The 21,143-nt window shown below is 38.8% G+C and overlaps 1 protein-coding gene across 1 annotated transcript in view; it reads right to left on the reverse strand.

The window, feature by feature from the left end:
* POU6F2 (POU class 6 homeobox 2) overlaps positions 1-21,143 on the reverse strand; it is a gene marked incomplete at its 5' end in the record, with an annotated part of 311,507 nt that overhangs the window by 161,959 nt on the left and 128,405 nt on the right. Inside the window, 2 exons of the mRNA XM_084279767.1 lie at positions 14,517-14,745; positions 15,695-15,786. Coding sequence (XP_084135893.1) covers positions 14,517-14,745; positions 15,695-15,786 — 321 coding nt within the window. The remainder of the gene's footprint in view (positions 1-14,516; positions 14,746-15,694; positions 15,787-21,143) is intronic.

The raw sequence follows: 21,143 nt of genomic DNA on the forward strand, positions 1-21,143 counted from the left end.
ACTCATGCAGAACACAGATAAATGTAAAAATGTCACAGAATTCTTCCAGATGGGACTTTTAGTTCCACTAGATCACCATCTACTTTTTTACTTGTCTAATATTTCATTACAACCTTCTATAAGTTAATTTTCTTTCCACTGACCATGTAAATCACAAATCAATTTTCATTTAAAATGCCTGACTACAGATTGCTCCTGAAAGCTCAAAGCATATGCTTCAGTGAGCTCTCCAACATTCTTAATGCACATTAGAAAAATGTTGTGGTTTTTAAAAAATCTTTTTAAAGGAATTAATTTTACATTAAAGTCTGGCATGAGACCCAAGCAGTGGTAGTCCTCCCTTCCCTCTCCTCCTGCCGCCTCTAAAAAGCAGGTACATTTTTTAAATGTATCCAAATGTAGAACTAGAAGTCTTTCATGACAATGACATTTGTTCTTAGACCAAAAATTCAGGCAAAAAAATATATCCTGCTTTAGATTTGCAGAAAGCCAACATGATTACTTAATCTCAACCCCCTACTGCACTGATACACTTTTCTGGGAGAAAGAAGACAGGAAAGGAAGAAAAGGAAGAAAATCATTCATAGCTCAGCCACTGGCTGTGCTTTATTTGAACCATTCTTTTTCTCATATTCTAACAGAACCTTTGTTTGGGCTAAAATATATGACTGTATATTGCTAAGAACTTGTGGAAGCAGCCACCCTAAAACCAACAGGACATGCCTATGAGACAAGCAGGATTCAGCCTTTAAAACAATCTATAAGAAATGTTTATAGAAACACCCAGTAAATATCCTGACACAGTATTCTCTGAAATACTCTTTTCTTATATGATTTTAGCAGTGCTCTCCTCCTACAGATTTGTAAACATATATTTGGCAGACTGAACTTGCGGAACATGGTTTCTATGGTTGGTTTTGCTATTGTCCTGATGAGGACACAAGGCAGTCGCTCGACTACTCCATGCCCTGGTTTCCCCAAAATTAACCAGTGGATCATTAAAATGACCTTTTTTGTATTAAACAGGACCACTTAAATGTCTGAGTTGATATATGCATAAGCATTTGCTGATTCAGCATCAGGATCGATCATGTGGTCATTTAACTCTTTTTATAAATAGACTACATTTCCTCACACCAGGAATGGTGTTTTTTCAGTTTGTTTTCACACGTTCTTCCTACTTGAGAATTTCATCACCAAACCCTGCAGGGCAAATACTCCAACAGAGCAACCTGGTGTGGTGGGAGAAGGAAGGGTTGTATCTTCTCTTGGAACAAAAGGAACTGTAAGCATGATCCCAGATCACTGAAGTCCTGAAAGACTGATTTAAGTGGAAGGGAAGAGAGGACCATCTGTCCTCCAAGTCTCTTTACTGATCTGAACCTACAGGCAAGCCTTCCATTCGCTCTCTCTTCCTCTGCTTACGTGGCTTATCCATATTTACCATGTCTCCCTCCACCCTTGGGATGATCCTTCCATCTCTGAAGTTCACTTCCATGCTGTTTTGCACCACTCTATCACAGCTCTTAGCAAGACAGTACAGCTTTGAATCCCAAGTTCTTGAAGCACTCTGACATTGGGATTCTAGCTTGAGGGTGATGGAGAGGGTGTCAGTTTAAATAAGGCTGAGTGCTCGTGACAATTGAAAGTAGTTCTGCGTTAAGTGGGGCTCTTTCTCATAATGCAGTATGTCAGCACTGACCACTAAAATGGGGGAAGGGAAAGGCTCCTGAGCAGTCTCTGTAAATCGGGTCTTGCCAAACCATTTGCAGGTTATACTCAGCCAAACCTTGAGGGTCTTCAGATAGGGTTTTTTAAAACCCTAACTCCCAAATGTCAACGGGGCCTCAAGCATCACATTAATGTGAATCTGCCTCACTAAACCTGAGAGTCGAAGGCCTCCAGATTTGGCTCTGTGCTAGCATATCACAATCACCATTAATAGCTGATGACTTACTTTTAACAACAACGTGGAATTATTTCAGATACGAAGACGTGTGGGGAAAAATGTTTACTTTGCTTCCTGATTTAGAGAAAACCCATCATCTTAGAAGGAAGCTATTCACAACAGTGAAGTCTCCAAAAATATATCTACTAATAGTCACTGCAACATTTATGGAGTAGGGATTAGTATAAAAACAACCTGTCTGGTCTTCTAACAAGAATTTAAAGTTAACTATCTTTAACTAAATAAGCAAGTAGTTGGTTGGGTTACCTGATCAATCAGTAAAAGGCCCACAGAATTATTCAATGTGGGAGATGCCAGTGAGTTGGTTCAATTAAGTGGCTTGCTTAACTTTTTTCTCTTTTCCATTTGCCTGGCCAGCTAAGGGTCAGAAGGCTGCACTTTTTGGGTTTTACCTCACTTGTCTTTTTACTTTTCCACTCATATTTCCTTTAGTGGCTTTTTGTTCCATTAGGAATGGATTGGCAGATGCCTCTAATGATCAAGAGGTGAGCAACCAAAGAGGAATCCAAGTTACAGTGGCCAGAAAGCACACTAGACCCTTGAGCATCCTTCCATTAAGTAGATCTTCTGTCTCTACATTACTTCATGAAATTCTACTCAGGAAGAGAAGAGACAGAGGCTCCTGGATGAGGGAGCTAGCTGATGTCTGAAGAGGGCAGTGGAAGTATATGCACAGGTACAACCTGGGACATTAAAAATAAAATATCTGAAGGAGGAAAGGAAAAGATAGGGAAAAGATAGGAAAAGGGAAAGGGAGGGAAAGGGGAGGAAAGAGAAAGGGGAGGAAAGAGAAAGGGGAGGAAAGAGAAAGGGGAGGAAAGAGAAAGGGGAGGAAAGAGAAAGGGGAGGAAAGAGAAAGGGGAGGAAAGAGAAAGGGGAGGAAAGAGAAAGGGGAGCGAAGGAGAGGAAAGGATGCACTCTCCAGAGAGACTTTTAAACCATCTGTGTTTTCATGTAATTCTGAGTACTTCTTGATCAGTAGATGAACATTCATACAGAAAACATGATGCTTGGGAAGCCTATGCTTCCACTGTGAATCACACCCTAGCAAAAAGAGATCAAAACTTTACATGCCCGTTTCAGTGCCTATCAATAGATATATATACACACAACATTCAGACGTTCCATTTTCAACATTTTGTTTACAATTGCTAAACAGAACATTACAGCTGCTGGTGGCTAAAATCAGAGCTGCCAAGTTAAATTTAACTCTGCAGGTGCTGATGGAAGAGAGTTATTTATTACGTAAGTTGCACAACCCTGCAACCTGGGCAGGCAGTGCTCTAACAGAAGCCTCTACCTAAATAATGTTGCTCTGAATCATCAGCAGTGAGGATTTGTTCTCATTGCATGAATACCAGTCATTAATTACCTCTTCCTGAAGCACTACTACAGGTTTAAGGCTATGTCAACATTAACAAGTGATTTGTGGGGGTGTGAGAACATCACCAGATGGAGGCAGTTGGTTCTGAATCCCTTTCTTTCCCACTACTTGAAGTTCAGGGTTTTGAATTTGGACTGTATTTACTCTGGTTTCTTGCACTGAATGTATGGGTCTTGAAGCTGCCCAAAGGGCCAACTGTTGGTTTGGACCTGCGTATCTCCACTTGGCTCTGGAATGCAGCTGGTGTGCTCCTGGAGTGGAGCTTCTAGTTTAACTTCCTCCATAGGAAATCTGTTCTGCGCACATCAAACTAACATGAACCAAATGGTGAAAACAGAGGGATTAATTTCAAGTTTGCTCTGCCTCTCTCAAACAAAACATTTCAGTGGATCCAGCCTGCTATACAGTGAGATCTATTTTATGAACAATGGCATAACTCCTGACTTCATACATCACTTCAATGAAAACTTTCCCTGTATCAATACCTGTAAATTTAGGATTCTCAGGCCTGGTTTCTAACCTCCACCATGCCATTTATTAAATTATCACATCAGGAGACAAAGAGAATGCAACTGGAATGTGACTGTGTATAAATTGCTGTGTATTGGAAATCTCATCCCATTCTGTTATTTACTTTTCTCCAAGTAAGATAATTGTATTTGTATAGGTGTAGGTATAGATATAGATTAGATGTTACATTACAAAGCCACAAGGGTTCCTGATCTTGTTAACATGATGGTTGTCATAGTTTGTTTTGTTTTGCATAAGCAAGACCTCATTACTGAGAATCCTTGTCATTCATATCGACTTGTGTCTTCTTAATGGAGCATTTCTGAAATGAATGGCAGGATATATACATTTCAATTCAAGTCGTACCTTGGACTCTTGCTCACACTGAAGTCAATGGAGCTTCAGGACAAAGGAAGCTTTATAGACTGTGTTTTTACAGGCACACCCTAGTCTCTTGTTCAGTTTGCCTTTAAGGAAGGCCAACAGTGATTTTCAAATCATTTTGCTTTCAGTCGTTTTTTAAGCTGGTCTATTTGGCTACCTTCTGTACTAGATTACTTGCACACTTACATTCTCCTAGGCTCAAAAGATGCTACAGTTCTTTGTATTCCTTGCAATGCAGTAGGAAGCCACAATGCAAATATACAAGGCTTACACTGTCTCAGTTTGCCAGAATGGGTATAGTTTGCTGTGCAGAAGAGGTGAACTAAAAACAAGTCTCACTGCTGGGGAGGGTAATAGCAGCACTGCTTTTGCATCAATCCCCTGCCAGGCAATCCATAGACTGACACTGATGGCTGCTCTGGAGGGAGTCACTTACCCTCCAAGCTAGAGGTAAGATGCCAGATAAGCAGTAGCCTGTAAAAAGGGATTAAAAGAAGAGAGAAAACCAGGGGGAAAGATTAAGATAATTTACCCTTGTATATTGTATCCATCATAAATCCCATTGTCACTATCTATTGTTCAAGTACCTGACAAACTTCTGTTTCTATCCCCTCCATAAAAGCCTCCATCATATAGAAAGTTGCGTACCTTTCATGGTTTTATAATAAACTGGAAGTGGGTAACAGTGTGATATCAAAGGAAATAAAACTCCAGTTGCTATTGCTGCTGGGGTTGCCTTCTGAATGTGGCTTATACAATATTTCATCTGTGCTGACACCTTTCACTCTCAATTATTTGGCTGCTGTCAAAACAAATCAATCATATTATAGCACTGTGTCTTCATGTTACCATTCCACTGCAAGTTAGCTGCATTAGCTTTGAAATATATGGAGGTATAAAATTTATCTCTATTATTTATTTAATACAACTTTTTCCCCTGTGAGTTATCTCACAAACATAGCAAACTCAAATTATCTGATGTCAAACGTTGAATGTATATATAAACACCACTAAGAAATTTTAAAATAATGGCACTCATGGGAACATAAATGCATAAAGATACACTTGATAAGTCTTACATTTACAACCAATGATAGTATTCTGACAAATGGAACAAATAGTATATGTTTTTAATTTCAGTTGCAACTGACCAAGGTGGTCATATTAGATAAACGCAATTTCATAAGACATAACTCTGAACTACCACTCCTGCTAAAGTAGAGTAAAATCAAGATTTAAAGAATTGATTTTATTACCAGTAAAATGAATGGGGGTGTGGGGGGTGTGGGGAACAAACAAAAGCTGGGACTGAATATTTTTTAAAGATGTTACAGTGCTGGGAGGGGTACACAGTCTTCCTTTACAGTTCACAAACATTGATTTTGGAAAGGAAGAGCTAAAAATTCAAAGAGAGAATCTGAAAGTGATTGTTCTTTTCAGTACATGTTTTCTGAGAACATGTACAAAATTTGTTCTTGAGAGGTTTTATCCTTTCAAAAATCAACAAAATAAAAGAAACAACTTTCAGGCTGCCAATAAGTGAATTTTCTGAAAATGTACTACTATAATTTCCTTGCTTTTTAGACAGGATTCATGTCCTGTTACAACTGCATCTTCTGCAATACAGAAACACAATATACTGTGAAAATTACAACAGGTTTATCACCTTCAGACCTTTACCTCTTCTTCATTTATTACTGCTGATATAATGGGAAATCAGCTGCACAGTACAAAAATCTACTCAGGAATATTTGGCTTGTGAATAACTTTTAAAAAACAAGCTGAAATATAAAGGATGGACAGAAACAGTGCTGGATGATGGAAAGGGAGAAGAGACTGAAATGGTATCTAAGAAATGGGAAGGGAAAGATATTCAAGGATCAGACTATGTAAATCCAAAGCATTAGCATTGACCTGAATAGAATTAATCATGGAAGTGAGATGAAAAACTCGTCTTTATGCTAAAGATTTATTTTTAACATCACATAATTTATCACAACAAAACACAACTAAGTGAAAGAAGAGTCTGTAAGATATGCCACATCTACAACTGATTAAGTTTAAAAGCAATACTCACTTTAAAATAAGTAAGAGAAAACTGTAGCAGGTAATAGTCTAAGAACCCAGATTGTGTGGGATCTTAATAACCTTGATGGAAACTTCCAAACCTTCCATGGGCTAGAAAAGGTCACTGATGGTACCAAATAAGGAAAATTCATCTTGTTTTGGCAGCTACTGAAAAACTGTCCAGCATCTTTTAGGTCTATGAATGAGAATGAGACTTAAGGATGTAGGCCATTTAGCGAAGTGTGAGGAGCTCAAGGCATCTAACTGTAGCAATTTTAAGCCACTGTGTAGGAAAGCACAACACTAACCCTATGCACATTTACAGGTGGGAAAAGAGTTGCAGAGAACATGCATGAATTGTCTTCTGTCATACAGGACATCTAGGGCAGAGTGCAGAGCAGAACACACGTCACATCTGTGGTCTCTGCTATGTCTGTCAGAGCAATGGGCTTGTAAAGACGAAACGTTTGAGGAATGAAAGCAGCCTCAGGGATCAGTAGCAAAACGAGACCAAGGCCTGAAGATGTCCATGAGTACAGATTTCTGCCCAAAGGACATAAACTTGCATAGAGGTCTGGGGATGATAGAACTCAAGGAAGTTTCCCTTTCATTGTTTCTAATGTCACCAGACAGGTCCCGTTCCCATTTCTAGAGCAACCTCAGTGGCAGACTATTTTTTTTTTCTCAAAAAAGGAAAAAAAGTGCTGTAAAACATTTCTAGATCCATAAACTTTAACATTTAATAAGAAAGTCACAAGACACCTTCAGAACTTTCCATGACAATTAAAAAAATCCAAAACCCACAGAGGAGATCTCCATAAAAACAGGAAGTACATGGTTCTGTGGTATAGAACCACATAGACTTTAAAGAAATGTAATTAAAAAAACCTAGCTCCCATGTGGTTAACTTGTATGTTCCATGCATTCAAATTCACGCTATTAAAAATGCCTGAAAACTCAGTTGGTCAATAAAGACTTTGTTGTTTTTATGAGTCCCTAAATATATATATGCTTGATTAGAATCTCACTGGTCTATCAAGGACACAAGCTTGTATCCAGGGAGTTTTAAAAACATGAATCATAGGGATTTTATTAATACAAACACCATGGAAAAACAAAGGAAATTAAACCACAAAGACTATAAATGTCTGACTTAAATCCACTAAGGCAAGGAAATTAAGAGTGAAGGCTGCAAATCCATCCTGGTAATCCTTCTACAACTCACTCTATTGCTGTAAAGACTCTTTGATAAGTGTATGAGTCATATATGTATATACCATACAGATATACCTACTTATTTGCATGTGATCTACACTACACTGGTGCATGCTTCATGTATGCAACAATGCAGAGTTGAGGAACGGTGGCAGACACTAGCTAGGATTTTCACTTGGATTTCAAATTTCTTGGCTTTTGTAAGATTACTGTAAATTAAGTGCTTAACATTATTGGAATGAGTTTTCTCTACATTAATTTAAAATTGCCACGGTCTAAATTCAGGAAGAAGATTAAAGGCTCCTGGAAACAGGTGCAAAGATATACTTTAAAAGCAGCATTAAAATGCATCCATGTTCTGGTTGACAGAAATTTCATTTATAATCCTTCACACAAAATATTCCTGGCAGGAGCAGTAACAGCCTGAGTCAGGGCTGAATAAAGGGGTACATTCCCAGAAACACCCAGCTCTTACATACCAGTACACCAGAATTCCCAGCCTAGTGGTCACATCTGCTAGAAGTTAGTTAACCAATAGGTTTTTGGTGGAAACTTTTGGAGAAGTGCAGACTGCTTGTGTCTTTCCCATCTGCTTTTTGGCATTCAAGTCTGGAAACTTAGACTCTGCCAAAACTTGGCCCACAAAGTTTAAGTAGGTGCAAACACTTTGATTTCAGAATTAATTTGATCTCCCTCACATCATTACTTCTCAGTGTTGTCATTCCATAAACACGAGTAGTGAAAAAATAGGCATGTCTGAGGTCTACTTTGGGTGAAAGTCAACAACAGAGCACACAAGCATTAAGACTACTGCATTTGAATGCCTCTGACCGTAGGCCTTTAACTTATGGGGCAAAAAATCCAAACAACAAATAGCTAACACACTGGGAGTGATCAATAAACAACTAGTAACTAATAAAGCTCTGAGCCTTTCACATTCCCTCTGTGAAGGCAGCAATTTTCCACTGAACAAGATGAGCAATTAACATGGGGCCACAGCATTCCCACAGGAGAAGCCTTGCATGGTGGGGGAAGAAACAAACAAACAAAACCATCCCAGTAAGATTATCTCTGTACTACAGTCAGAAAAGCAGTTTTTTCTCTTTCTCACAAAAACAAAAGTTAGGCCTCCTGAACAGCACATTTGCTGGGAGAACAGAGAGAGACACAAAACCTTCTACTTACACCATCTTTACGGATCTATGACTTCAACTCCTCAATGCCACATTTTTGGATGGGATACAGCTGTCAGGCTGAGGAAATCTGCTGTAGTGGCAGCTAATGCACAGGCGCTCTGTACATGCCACAGCCTGCTTAAGGATGCACAAATTTCTCCCACTTCTTTCTATACACCAAGGTAAGCAGGTTGGTCTTAGCGGATGGCTAACCCTTTTTTTGTTTAAGTGATCCCCTTACAGTGACTGCATTATGTGCAGCATTTATACAGTGATAGGTTAGTTATATTTGGTTTGAGGGCTTCACAGAAATTGCTAGTGAGTGTAGCTCCTTTTCTTGGTTCTTGTCACTCTTGTTCTGGTTATGTTAGCACACTGCAGAAGTACCTGAGAATAAACTATTCCTCTAAGTGAAACATCATTTTGATTATTACTGACATTGGTGTTCATTAAAATACATAAGTGAAACACTGCCTTTCTGTAGACTCTGAAAGCTATTTCATGTTACTTGAAGGGGAATACAAATGAATAGGGACTGCATCACTTTAGTTAAAAGGGGGAAATGTTCTAAAAAACTGGAATTTGGACTCTAGATCAGTAAGCAATTGAGGCTTGTAGTTTACTTCTTTTCAGACTCTTGTTTTTAATCTCTGATTTCTGATTTTTAAGGTGTGCATGGAGGGATGGAGACAGCATGTTTACTTTATCTGTTGCACAATTCATGATACAAATCTATGTTCAGAAGAAACAACATCTAATAAATGTAAATGATACTTTTTTTTCTTTATGTTACTATTGTCTTGAGCTAACATTCATCTTGACTGATCTCCAGATTAAAAAAAAAAAGCCTTTTTAATTTTTTTTACCATCATCTATGTCTGTTACCTATAGCAGGACATTTTAATGGCTGTCTCCTAGCTCTCAAGATGTTTAATACATTTCCCCTTCCATTGTATCACAGCTAAAATATGACCTGCCACTGTTTAAATAATGTAATTTAATGATTTCACATTTTCAGCCACGCAAGGCTTCCTTTCAGCACTGAAGCCTTTCACTAATGATTTGGGGAGATGGTTTGTTCTCATTACTTTCAAAACTCAAAACTGAGAAACTCTGACTTGGAAATAAATTATTGACATCCACTTTAGCAGCAGCACACTGAACAGCAGAAATAAAATACACAAAGTTTCAGTGCCATGAGTCCAAAGTTTCCAACTTGTTGATTTGCTTCAAGATTCAAGTGTCATTCAAGCTCTCTATGGGTGGAGATGTGTAAAACACTATTGTGCCATTAATAGGTGCTGTAAGGTATCTGGGCCAGCCTTTTGCAGACAGACTCACAAATTGTTACCCACAGTGTGCAAGTGGCTGTCTGGAAGGCAACACCACACTAGTTTCTTCTAATTTCAAACTTGTATATCATACTAAAAGGATAACTAAAATGCATTAACTTTTTAGCTATGACTGCTTTGGATGTCATGGAAGAGTGAAGAAAATGAGAGGACAGTCTTTAGCAGCTCCTCATCACAGGAATACCTTCCCATTTCTCAGTGATTTCAACATTAAATCAACAGGGCTAAAAAGTACATTAACAAGACAGAATAAACTAAGCATCCACACACCCAAAGGTATCAATGTGTTCACATATTTAGAAATATTACATTGAGACATAAAAATCAGATGGGCTTAAGGAGAGAATGTCTTTTCATGAATATCAGCTCCCAGGTGTTACTGAATACTCTGAGATTAAGCAACCACTTAGTCCCTTGGAGAAACCCTTGAGAAGGATAACTAAAATTAAAAAAAAAAAAAAAAATAAAAAAAATACACTTCCCCAAAACCTAGAGAAATCTGACCTGGCAAAGGAGATGCAGAAACTGAAAAGCTTAGCTCGGAGAAAAGTTTCCCAAAGACTGAAAGTTGAATATTGATGAAGAACAGTTTGGACAATAAGAGGAAAGCTGGCAGAGTGTTTTCTGCATAAAGCCAGTAAGTACAGGCCAAGAAGCAATGGACTAAAAGCAACAGAGAGGCAACACAGGGTCCTGTAGTAGTCTTGCCTCTACTTCTTCTCTTCTCTTCTCACAAACTCACCGCTGCTATCATGACTCCCCCAATATTTTTGCTGATTAGGAAAGCACGTCTATGTTTTAGCTGTAATTCTAAGAACACTGAAAGGAAAGCAGGTGTGTAAATTCATTGGGACAAGAGCTTCCTTAGATGGTTTTTAAGCTCTTATCTTCACTGCTTTCAGTGGATTACAGTAAAAAGTTATGGCTGTTGATTTTATTGTTTTCTTCAAAGAACTGTTGGTGTAAAGCCAAAATTCCATAGGTGAATCTGTGTTATGTTCAGGGATTTCTGTTTACTGTAAAGCAGATAGCTTTACTCTGCCACCAAACCTCTGGCATTTCAGTAAATTGTATTCTTTGCATATTCTTTGTGCCACAGAAAACACACTAATAAAGTTTCACAGAAAGAATGTACACATTCACCATCCTTCGGTTCACACCCATTTGACTTATTTGCTCAGGGAACAGATACGCTCTGGCAATGTGTATGGAGACTAGCAGTGTAATGAACAGAAAATAATCAAGAATGTATCAAGAAAAGTGGTTTTTAGAGAGGGTTAGCTAAACCTCTTTTCACTTACAGCAACAAAATTTCTATTGACTTAGTGGCGGATCAAGCCCATATAGCAACTGAACAATTTAACACAAATACATTTGAAAAAAATATCAAATTTATAAGTAACAGACAAGTGAAGAATGGGTAATTTCACTGAATAAGTTATAGTGTGTAATTTCCATATCATTAATCGCTCCATTTTACCAATGTCTTGAATTTTTAAAGAAACTCTTGTTTTCTCATTTTAAGTACTTAACATATCTCTCCTGTGACTCTATGATCACTGAATACTCTTTTCTCTTTCTACAAGAAAAGGTTTTCAACATTTTATCCAGTCACCCTGAGGTCTCATACTTACCAACCTGAACCAGACCTGAAAGTCCCCAAGAAGAAAATCAGTTAAACAGATATGTGGATCACACACATTACTACTCCATCAATGTTTAGGATGAATTCAAGTACTGTTAGATCAGAACTTATATGTTACTCAAAAAGTCTTCAGGGCGTCTTTTGAGTTACCTATCTGGGGTAGTTTGAGATTGAGAGCTTTAGAAGTTTATTGATAAGAGAAGAAAAAGAAGCCTCATCTCACAGGATCTGTGTGACTGCACTGGAAGTTCAGGGACAGCTGACATGACAACAGGAGTAACAAGACAGGTTATAAACCAGCACGAAGACATGTTCCGCACTTGTCTAGGTCGAATATGCCACTGTGAGGTTTAAGAGAGATGGAAGTTTCTGAATATGATCTGATTTCGCCCAAAGGTGGGAATTACCAAAACTGTGTTGAAGCGTGGGCTTCTATACAAGTGCTGGCTACAAAACAGAAGACACATTATTTCAAATAACCACAAAAACACACACAAGAAGGCAACTAGGTTCAATGAACTGATCATACCTCACAGCTAAAGACGTTCTCTATAAACACAGCACTCTCGCCTGACTCCTGCCTTCATTCATGCATGCACTGGACAGTTGGCTCTATAGGAAGCAACAGGAGCTTTGTGATTCAGGGCTCTGAAGAGCTATCTTCACCAAAATTACTTTTCCCATCTATCAGTTTCACTTCCAAATAACGTTGGTGGCGGCACTTGCTCAGAGGGTTTGGAAGGAAGGATAGAGAAGATGACAAACAGCAAAGTAACTAACTAACTGATTTTGTAGGTCCTGTTCCTTTCAGCTACCTTATGAAAGGTGCGATCGTCTCCATAGACAGGGAACTCCATTTTGATAACCTAGCAAGCCCCTATTTGAACCCATGCTTCTATCTTCCAGTACAGATTATAGAGGAAACCTTTTCATCTGGTAAGGTCATTGCTTGCAAAATTTATTTGACGGCAGATTTACAGCTTTTACCTAGCAACGGGTCACGATGATCTCTTGAGGTCCCTTCCAACCCCTATGATTCTATGATTAGACAACCATGGCTAAACTAAAGAGCAAAGGTTGCCTGGCTTAATCACTGCTCTCCAACTTTGCAACACGGGGTGAATAAATGACGCAAGAACTGCACGAGCTTATGTTTATTTATAATACTACATACCCAGCAACTATAACCTGGAGCACTCCAGAGTGGAAGGATACATTTTTATAATGCCTGTTTCTTCATTAAGATTTCATCATCCACCTACGCTAAAAAGCCACTTCCCCTTCACTTTGTTATATCTGCTTTTACCCACTACTGTTCCCGCATAACTTTTTTAATCTCAAGTTCCCTACTTTACATGTACTCTCAAATTTTAAACAAGCAAAATTTGTGCATTAGTGTGTCCTTTTCATCTATGATTTATGAATGACAGGTTCTTTGGTGCAGCTTAATGGTATGAGGGAGACATTATTTTAAACATTAAAGTGAAAACCATTTACAACTATGATAAGAGAGGTCTGTTGACATTAAACTTTAAAACATGCACAAGGTAAAGGCAAGTAGCTGTTCCAACAGGTGAGGGTACTACACATGAGGTTTGTAAGGGAGTATGTTCTACACATGAGCTGTCTCTTCCTGTTCGCTGTTTCACAACCTGTAGGATTTAGCGCTTCAAACAATTCATCTGGTAATCAGCAGTCACCAGAGTTTAATAACTATAACGTACTTAGAGTGCTGTGCAGAGCATTCATTTAAAAAAAATTACTGTTCCATTCAAGGAAAACTTTTCCTACCATTTCCCTCAGCAAGAAATAAAAGTACATAAATAAACTGAAAGAGCTAAAGCTTTATTTTGATACTTCCTGTTCACACTGTTACCACTTTCACACTGGACAATCACCTCCTTACCATCCTCTTTCATTACAGCTGTACAATTCTACTGTAAGATACTGGTTTATTTTTATTTTGCTATACTTAGTTCAGTTCTATTCAGCAGCAGCTATCTGAGAAGCAATCAACATAATTAGGGGTAGTAAACACATATATCTGTGTTTTACATCATATGTGTTTTGATTGAGCATATTTCTAACTGTTAGACACACTGAACACCAAAGAATACCATGGAAGAAGAGGGATCTTCTAGAACTGCTTTTCAGTCTGATTTTAGAGCACAGGGAACATGTAGCAGGCATCAGAGTAGAACAGTTGCAAGCTTTGTACAGCTCAGACAACTGTGAGGATACATAGAGAGATGAAATTTTTGCTTGTGACTTTGGAGTCATATAACTCCCTCAACAGTGTGGATGAGGGTAGCAGAACCTTGTTGATAAAGCAGACCTCCCACAGCAAGAATGAGAATGCATATTTGGGGCATTGATCGTAGCTGGGAAAAGTCTGATTTTATAATAACGATTTTTTTAAAAAACTATTTTCATGCAATACTGTGTTTATAGTTGCCTCTCTTCATTCAACTACCCTCATCAGAAGTGGTGAAATAGACTACTTGTCTTCATGCTGCCATTTGAAATTTTAGAGTGAACTACGAGCAGGGAACATTGATCGCTGATGACAGGAAAGTCTTATGAATCATTCAAGTGGTCTACATTGCTGACCCACAGAATCCATGACCCAGGCTCCAATATGTTTTTATAAAAATGCAAACACCCCTTAAACAGCTCTCAAGTATTCAAAACCAATCCAAGTATTAACTTTCAATAGGCATCAAGAGCAACATTTCACTGGAAAAAAGATCACTCAGTTTAAAACGGAGACATAAAGTGAACAGAACCCATTAGAAAAATGCTAAACACAACTTACCTTGTAGATTTTGCAATGGCAAAGTCATGATGCCTCCTGCTGCAGCTGCTGCTACCAGCCCTTGGATGTTTGTGAGATTTGCTGTAGGTAGAGTTAGGACAAGACCTTGTTGGCCACCCAGCTGTCCAGCCATGTTGAAAGGAATAAGGATTGGCTGATTCAGGGCTGGAGTGCCTCCTGGCATCACCCCCGCTACTGCTGAGGCTAACTGTTGGGCTGTCAGTAATGGCTGTAACAAAACACAGAGAGCAAGCCCCTTTAACTGTGCATAGCTCTGTAAGTATTACACACTTACAACCCTTCTTGCTTGGGACCCTTTCATGTGCCATTACAGGCGTGCACAGCTTTCACTATGTTAAGGCACATGTTCTCACCAACACAGAAAATGCTGACAAACTTGTCATGCTGAAGCTGTGAGCCGTGCAGCCATGTAGCACCGTATCAATCTAGACTTTACAGGCGCATCAAAGACCATTTACGAACACAAGAAGGCCTAACTCAAGTCAGACTACAAGCACTTAAATGCCAACATTTCCCAATTTTTCCCAGTTGTATTATAATTGGTAAAAGCAGAAAACACTATAGTAACAATTACCAGAAGCTATGTGGACCAAGACTGTCCCGGAAAGTGGAAGAACTGTCTTGGAAAGTGGAGTACCTTCTTCATGTATGGCTGAACTTGAATAAAATTATGAACTGAGAGGGGAAATCTTTTCAAATGTCATATAGTGCCATACTTTTATGCCTACATTTTGCTCTAAAAAAAATAAATATATGGCATAAAAGATAATGAAATGCCTTTACTAATGCAGGAGAGGTGTGTGACAGGAAGAACTGCCAAGAGCCAATAAGGCTGCATTAAAATTGCACAAGCTTTTTAATATTAAATTACGACATGTATTTCAAAAATAACTTATAAAAGAAATTCAAATAACTTCACCTCCTAAATATGCAAAAATGCTTAGGTTTTATTTCAGAAAAACATACAAAAAGGTAATCTTTCCAAACAAGTAACTTTTAAAGCATAAACGTAACACATTCATGCTCCCTTTTGTAACTCTAAATGCAGCCAAACAGAATCACATTTTCTACATTACACAGATCAAAGATGATCAATCACAGTTATTTACTTTTCATCAAATTGCAGGTCTCGATTAGGCAAAAGGAAAGATACTGACCTGAGGCCCAACAGGGAACGCAGGATGGGACTGAGTGGGTTGGTGCTGGTCTGCTGGGCTCGTGTCAGACAGCACTGTGTTTCCTCTGGCCTCTGAAATCCAAAGAGCAGATTGACTTTAATATCAAGCCTGGGGACTGCCACATTACCTTCTACTCTGATGTCACATAACATCAAGCTGAAAATGATATGTTAAAGTGCTTTATCAATAACTCAAGCACTCAAATCACTTATCAGCTGCATAAATTATGCTAACATTCATTCAAACCACCCAGCTCATTCAAGGAGCTACAAAAATCTGACAGCAGTGAAACTGAAGCTATCATCAACCCAGCTAATGTGGATTGCATTATACATCAATTTACATAGAGTACATGAGCACTCCGCGTGTGTGGGAACTGCATTTTTTACACTTAGGTGAGCATCAGCCATTCTAATTTCTGAATGCAAAAATAATCTGAAAAACAATCAAGTCACATCTACTTTGTATCTTAATAAATTATTTTCTTTTGTCAGTTACTGAGGCAGCAAAGGCCACACTATGCACAATAAAAAGGCACTATGAAAACAGAAAAAAAATGACAGCTTTTTTCCTACACTGCATGTGGGGGGGAGAAAAATTCTGTGAAACCAAAGATCTGCAGCATTTACTGAGATGATCAATATCCAAGAATCAAACTATAGGCTGGACACTAATGACTTGCTAAGCACAGAACACAGTCCAGACCTACTGGATTTTGCTGAAATCTGCAATACAGACTTGAAAAGGAAAACCAGACACAAAAATGTCCTATCAGTTGTAAGAAAGTACCCCAGATGTTTTCAAAATTACGTCCCAATCCTCCATTTCCTCCAGCTGAAGGACTCGCATTGATTCACAAAGTTTTTCAGTGCTGATAGCACGATCAGGCCCATATTTGTCTTTGAGGCTGGAAGACTGACAGCAAGCATCAAAAATAGCTGCGAGAGTACTGTGGCCTCTAAAAAAGAAAACACTGGCAACTGCGTCAGGTTTCCTGGTTGGTCCAATGGCTCCTGTTCTGATGAGTGGTTGAAATTCCATTCTAAGTAAACCTTAACGAGATGCTTTTTTCCAGTGTTTGTCCTATGAATAGCAAGTGCAAAGTAATTCAGAACCAGTTTATTGGCACACCCTGTCGCTGTAAGGAAAAAGGATACAATTCTGTCATACTTATAAATTTTAAAGAGAGTATTATCAGCTCATTTAAAAAAAATTCTTATATATATTCTCCAAGGGGACAGACTTATAAATAATGGAAATGTGAAAAAAAAAATACTCTGGCACATTAAGGTACAAATAAAATTGACTGCTACATATTATTCAATTGACTTCTATCTCTACAGCAAGGTGTCAATCATAGCAGCATTTTAGAATAGGATTAAACAATAAATGTGCAGAGTTATTATGCAGAAATTTGAAAATCTGATTAATTTGTAATATTTTTTCTGGTCTCAAAAAGTCAGAAATGGACTTTCCTTTGGGATTTATACTCTATTGAAATACCTGATTTGGAACTAATAAAAACATACACACTTGCTGACATCTTATGAAAGTGAATTCTATAAAAATATGTTTTGCATTTTAGTGACCACTGTCATTTAATAATGAAAATAAGCTGACCTACTGTAATTGGTGAGGTCTCCAACAATTGCAAAAAGAAACCCTGTGACTAAATTTTTATGTGCAATTTACTCGTCCAAGTTACTTGAAAAGAAAGAAATGTAACTAGATATATCTGAGATTCGGTGAAAGCTGTTTCTTCCAAATATATTATGGTCCAAGGGCCACTGTCATCCCTAAGACCAAAGATAGGTTTTCTTCAGTATGGGTTCCTCCTATGCGAAGTAAAGTGCCATGTGACTAAAGACAATTTTACTTTTGGTAAATTCCATGTATTGTTATGGGGTTTTTTTTAATCTTCTCATCACAGCTGTATGTATTAAGTGATATTAGATCAAAGGCTCAATACCAATGAATATATTACTCCCTGTTAAGATCAAATCTTATAAGTCAATTTTGTTTATGTAATTTTAAGAGGTGAGAATTTTCTCTTTTTGTGTGATTTAATTAATATTAAAACAAGCTTCTGATAATCTGTCGCATCATTAAATTGTCTTATTAATGAAAGCTTTGGGAGAAGAATAATACCAAAGTCAAATACTCAGTAGAATTAGATCTTATTGCAATTACTAGAGTTTGAGCTCTCAGAAAATAAATAAGAATTTCTGAAGAAATCTGCCTGTGCTTCAGCGGGCTTTTTTTCCCCACTGTGCAGCTATCCTAAGAAGCACTGTTGTCTGTTATCTGTACCCTAAGGATTTTGCAGTATTTCATCTCAGAAGCTGTAGGTAGTACATTATATAGGACCAAAAAGCCTAAATTAATTACATTTCTTTTCTTTTGCATTGCACTAATTGGAACCACTTAGGATTACATTCCTTTCATGCAGTCACTCATTGCAGGAGACTTTTTTTTTTTATCATCTGAGTCCTCAAATGGTCTGTCTACTGCTTCTAGCTCACTTTCCATACAATGTAGGCACCTCAGCAAAACAGCACATGCTTTCACATGCGCGGATGTGGCCTTACATGGCACCCTATGTGACATTACACGTGCTGTATTGCCCGACAGGAACTCTCACATTTCCTCTCATGCCCCCTCTAATCTACCTGCTATAACAGCCATGAAGAAGTCAAGATTTTTCTTAAAAGCACAGGAAAATCTGCCTGCTGGGCTGTCAGTTCGTACAGTGAAGCAAGGATTTTGGGGTTAAGTTCTGTTGCATCACACACAGTGACAGCATTTGTTCCTTGCTCTACACTATCTTCAGCAAGATGCATAGGTCAAAGCTCCCAGGAAGACGAAGCAGAGCACAAAATACTGGTAGGAGGCTACTTTTCCTTTTCTCCCTTATAATGCTGACTGAGATGATTCCAGCAGTTTCAGATCTGAGGAATTGGGAGAGCTCTGTGTAACAGCTACTCTCTCTGATTCACAGACTCGTTCCTACTAATTTGGAAAAATACCTTCATTAAGACCATTGCCCTGAACTGGCAGCACACAATCCCCCATGTTGTCTTTCTCCTATGTTTTACCACTTTCATTTGCAAGTTCATTAGTTCCAGATGCTGAAATGACCTGTTCAGGTAAATTATTCCCCTGTCCAAATTCCAGCCCTCGCTAATAAAAATGGCCTGTCAAAATCTAGCCTAGATTTTCTACTTGTCCAGATTCAGCCCATTACCTCCGGTTAGGTTATCCTCCAGCACTGCTCAACTTTCTAAGAGCACAGGGTATGGCGACAAGGAATCATAGCTGTTGTGGAGCTATAGCAGCACCTTCTCTGTTCTCAACAACGCTTTGGCAAGATTGTACTCTCATTACAACTCAAATTGCTGGTGCACAAGGGGCAGGGAAAAGGAAGTACCAAGGCACCTACTCTGGAAAGAGAACTAATTCTCCTTAACACCATTTGCCTTGGCAGGGAGTGAAGACTTCCCTTATAACTGAGTGCTGTCATTACAGATGAAGCCAATGAGTTTGCTCAGTGGTACCCTACGAACAGGCAGGAATGCTACTGCCAAGGTATGGCCATGACTGTAGACAAGGCATTAATATTTAATAAGCAGTATTCATCATATGTTTTGGTTTTACCCCGGCTGAGAGCCGAGATCCACACAGCTGCCTGCTCTTTAAAGGAAAAGAGGAGGGGGACAAGAAAGGGGGGGGGGGGGGGGGGGGGGGCAAGGGAAGGGAAAAAGGAAGGGGCAAATAACAACCCCAAAACCACGAAATTAAAAGGCCCATGGGTTGGAATAAGGATAGTTTACTAAAATAGCAGAAAGATAAAATATAACAATGCTAACAGGACTTTAGAGCAAAAATATATGAAACTGTTGATACACAATGCAGTTTCTCACCGAACCCACAGCTCAGGCCGTGCCACCCAGAGCCATCCTCGGAACCTGACCGTTCCCTAAAAACTGCGCGTCCTGGAGCCTCCCGCACCTCCTCCCATCAGCCCCCCTTTATACTGAGCATGATGTAATTGGCATGGAATACCCTCTTTGGCCAGTTTGGGTCACCTGTCCTGGCTTCATCCCCTCCTTTCTCATTAATAGAGAAATATGAAGAACTGAAAAAGTCCTTGACTGCTTGACAACAACTAAAAACATCAGAGTATTACCAGCACGGCTTCCATTTTAACACTCAAACACAGCATTCCATCCACTGCTACAAAAGAAGTTAACTCCATCCTGACCAAAACCAGGACATATGTGATTCATCATAAATTAATTATAAATTATATAATACACACACACACACACCTCTCATCCCATCATGCTGGAAGGGCATGACACAATAAAAACTTGAAGTGCACTGTAAACATTATGAAATATGCCTCTTAAAATATTGTTTAAAATAAAGCTAAATAAAACAAAGGCAACCTTCTTCCCTCTTTATCAAAAAGGAAGAAAATAATCCCCCAAACCAAGCAAAAAAACCTTGCTGAACAATTCCTGGTTTGAAAATGAAAAAGAGAAACATCAGAAGGAAAAAAAAAAAACCCAAAACACATTCCAAAGCCTCTGAGCCTCATACAAAATTACAACTGTAACCACACTCGTTACAAACAGGCTTGCCACTGCTTCCTTTTTGTTTCTTACACATCTTCAGCAACACAACAGGTAATTCAGTTCTAAATGTCTTTATCTCCCAATGCCCCATGAGGAAGGAATGCTCCAATCCTCACTCTATAAATGAGCAACTAATGGACAGAGGGACTTCAGACCCATATTCTCAAAATCAGCACCATTTTGGCACCTGGATCTCCTCAGCTGTACTCACACGGTTTAGGAAAGCATGGGTCAAAACACAAAACTGCTCAGTGATTCCTTGGCTACTCCAGGACTATAAGCAGCTCTGGCACCCAGATCCTTGATGCACTGGCTGCCCCAGTGGCACTTGCCACCCAGTCATGTCCAAGGCTTGCAGGGAACCTGCAGCTGACTGGCACACATGGCTATACTAAAAAGCACTACAGGGTATACAATGGAGTGTACATCCAGCTTGGTCCCAATCCTCCTGGTTCATCTGCAAATGTGTGCTCACACCTGCTCACAGGCATGATGCACACTGGCATCTTTTCTCAAAAATACTCCATCAAAGCTCAAAGCCAGTGCTCAAACCACAGCATAGGACTAGTCTCAGCAGATGAACTGGACATAAAGAACTTCCTCATGATTCATTCACAAGAATGAATTCAACGTGTCTCCCATTTGTTTCAGAACCAGGGAGATGCTGGGCCACCTTTCTTTAGTACTCAATGCTTTGAAAAACAAGCAGGATCAAATTTAATAATACTAGATATTCAGTAATCAAAAGAACACATCAATCCTTCTGAGATATGCATTTAAGCAAATATTTT

Source organism: Gallinula chloropus (genome assembly GCF_964237585.1).
Source record: "Gallinula chloropus genome assembly, chromosome: 2".
Lineage (NCBI taxonomy): Eukaryota > Metazoa > Chordata > Aves > Gruiformes > Rallidae > Gallinula > Gallinula chloropus.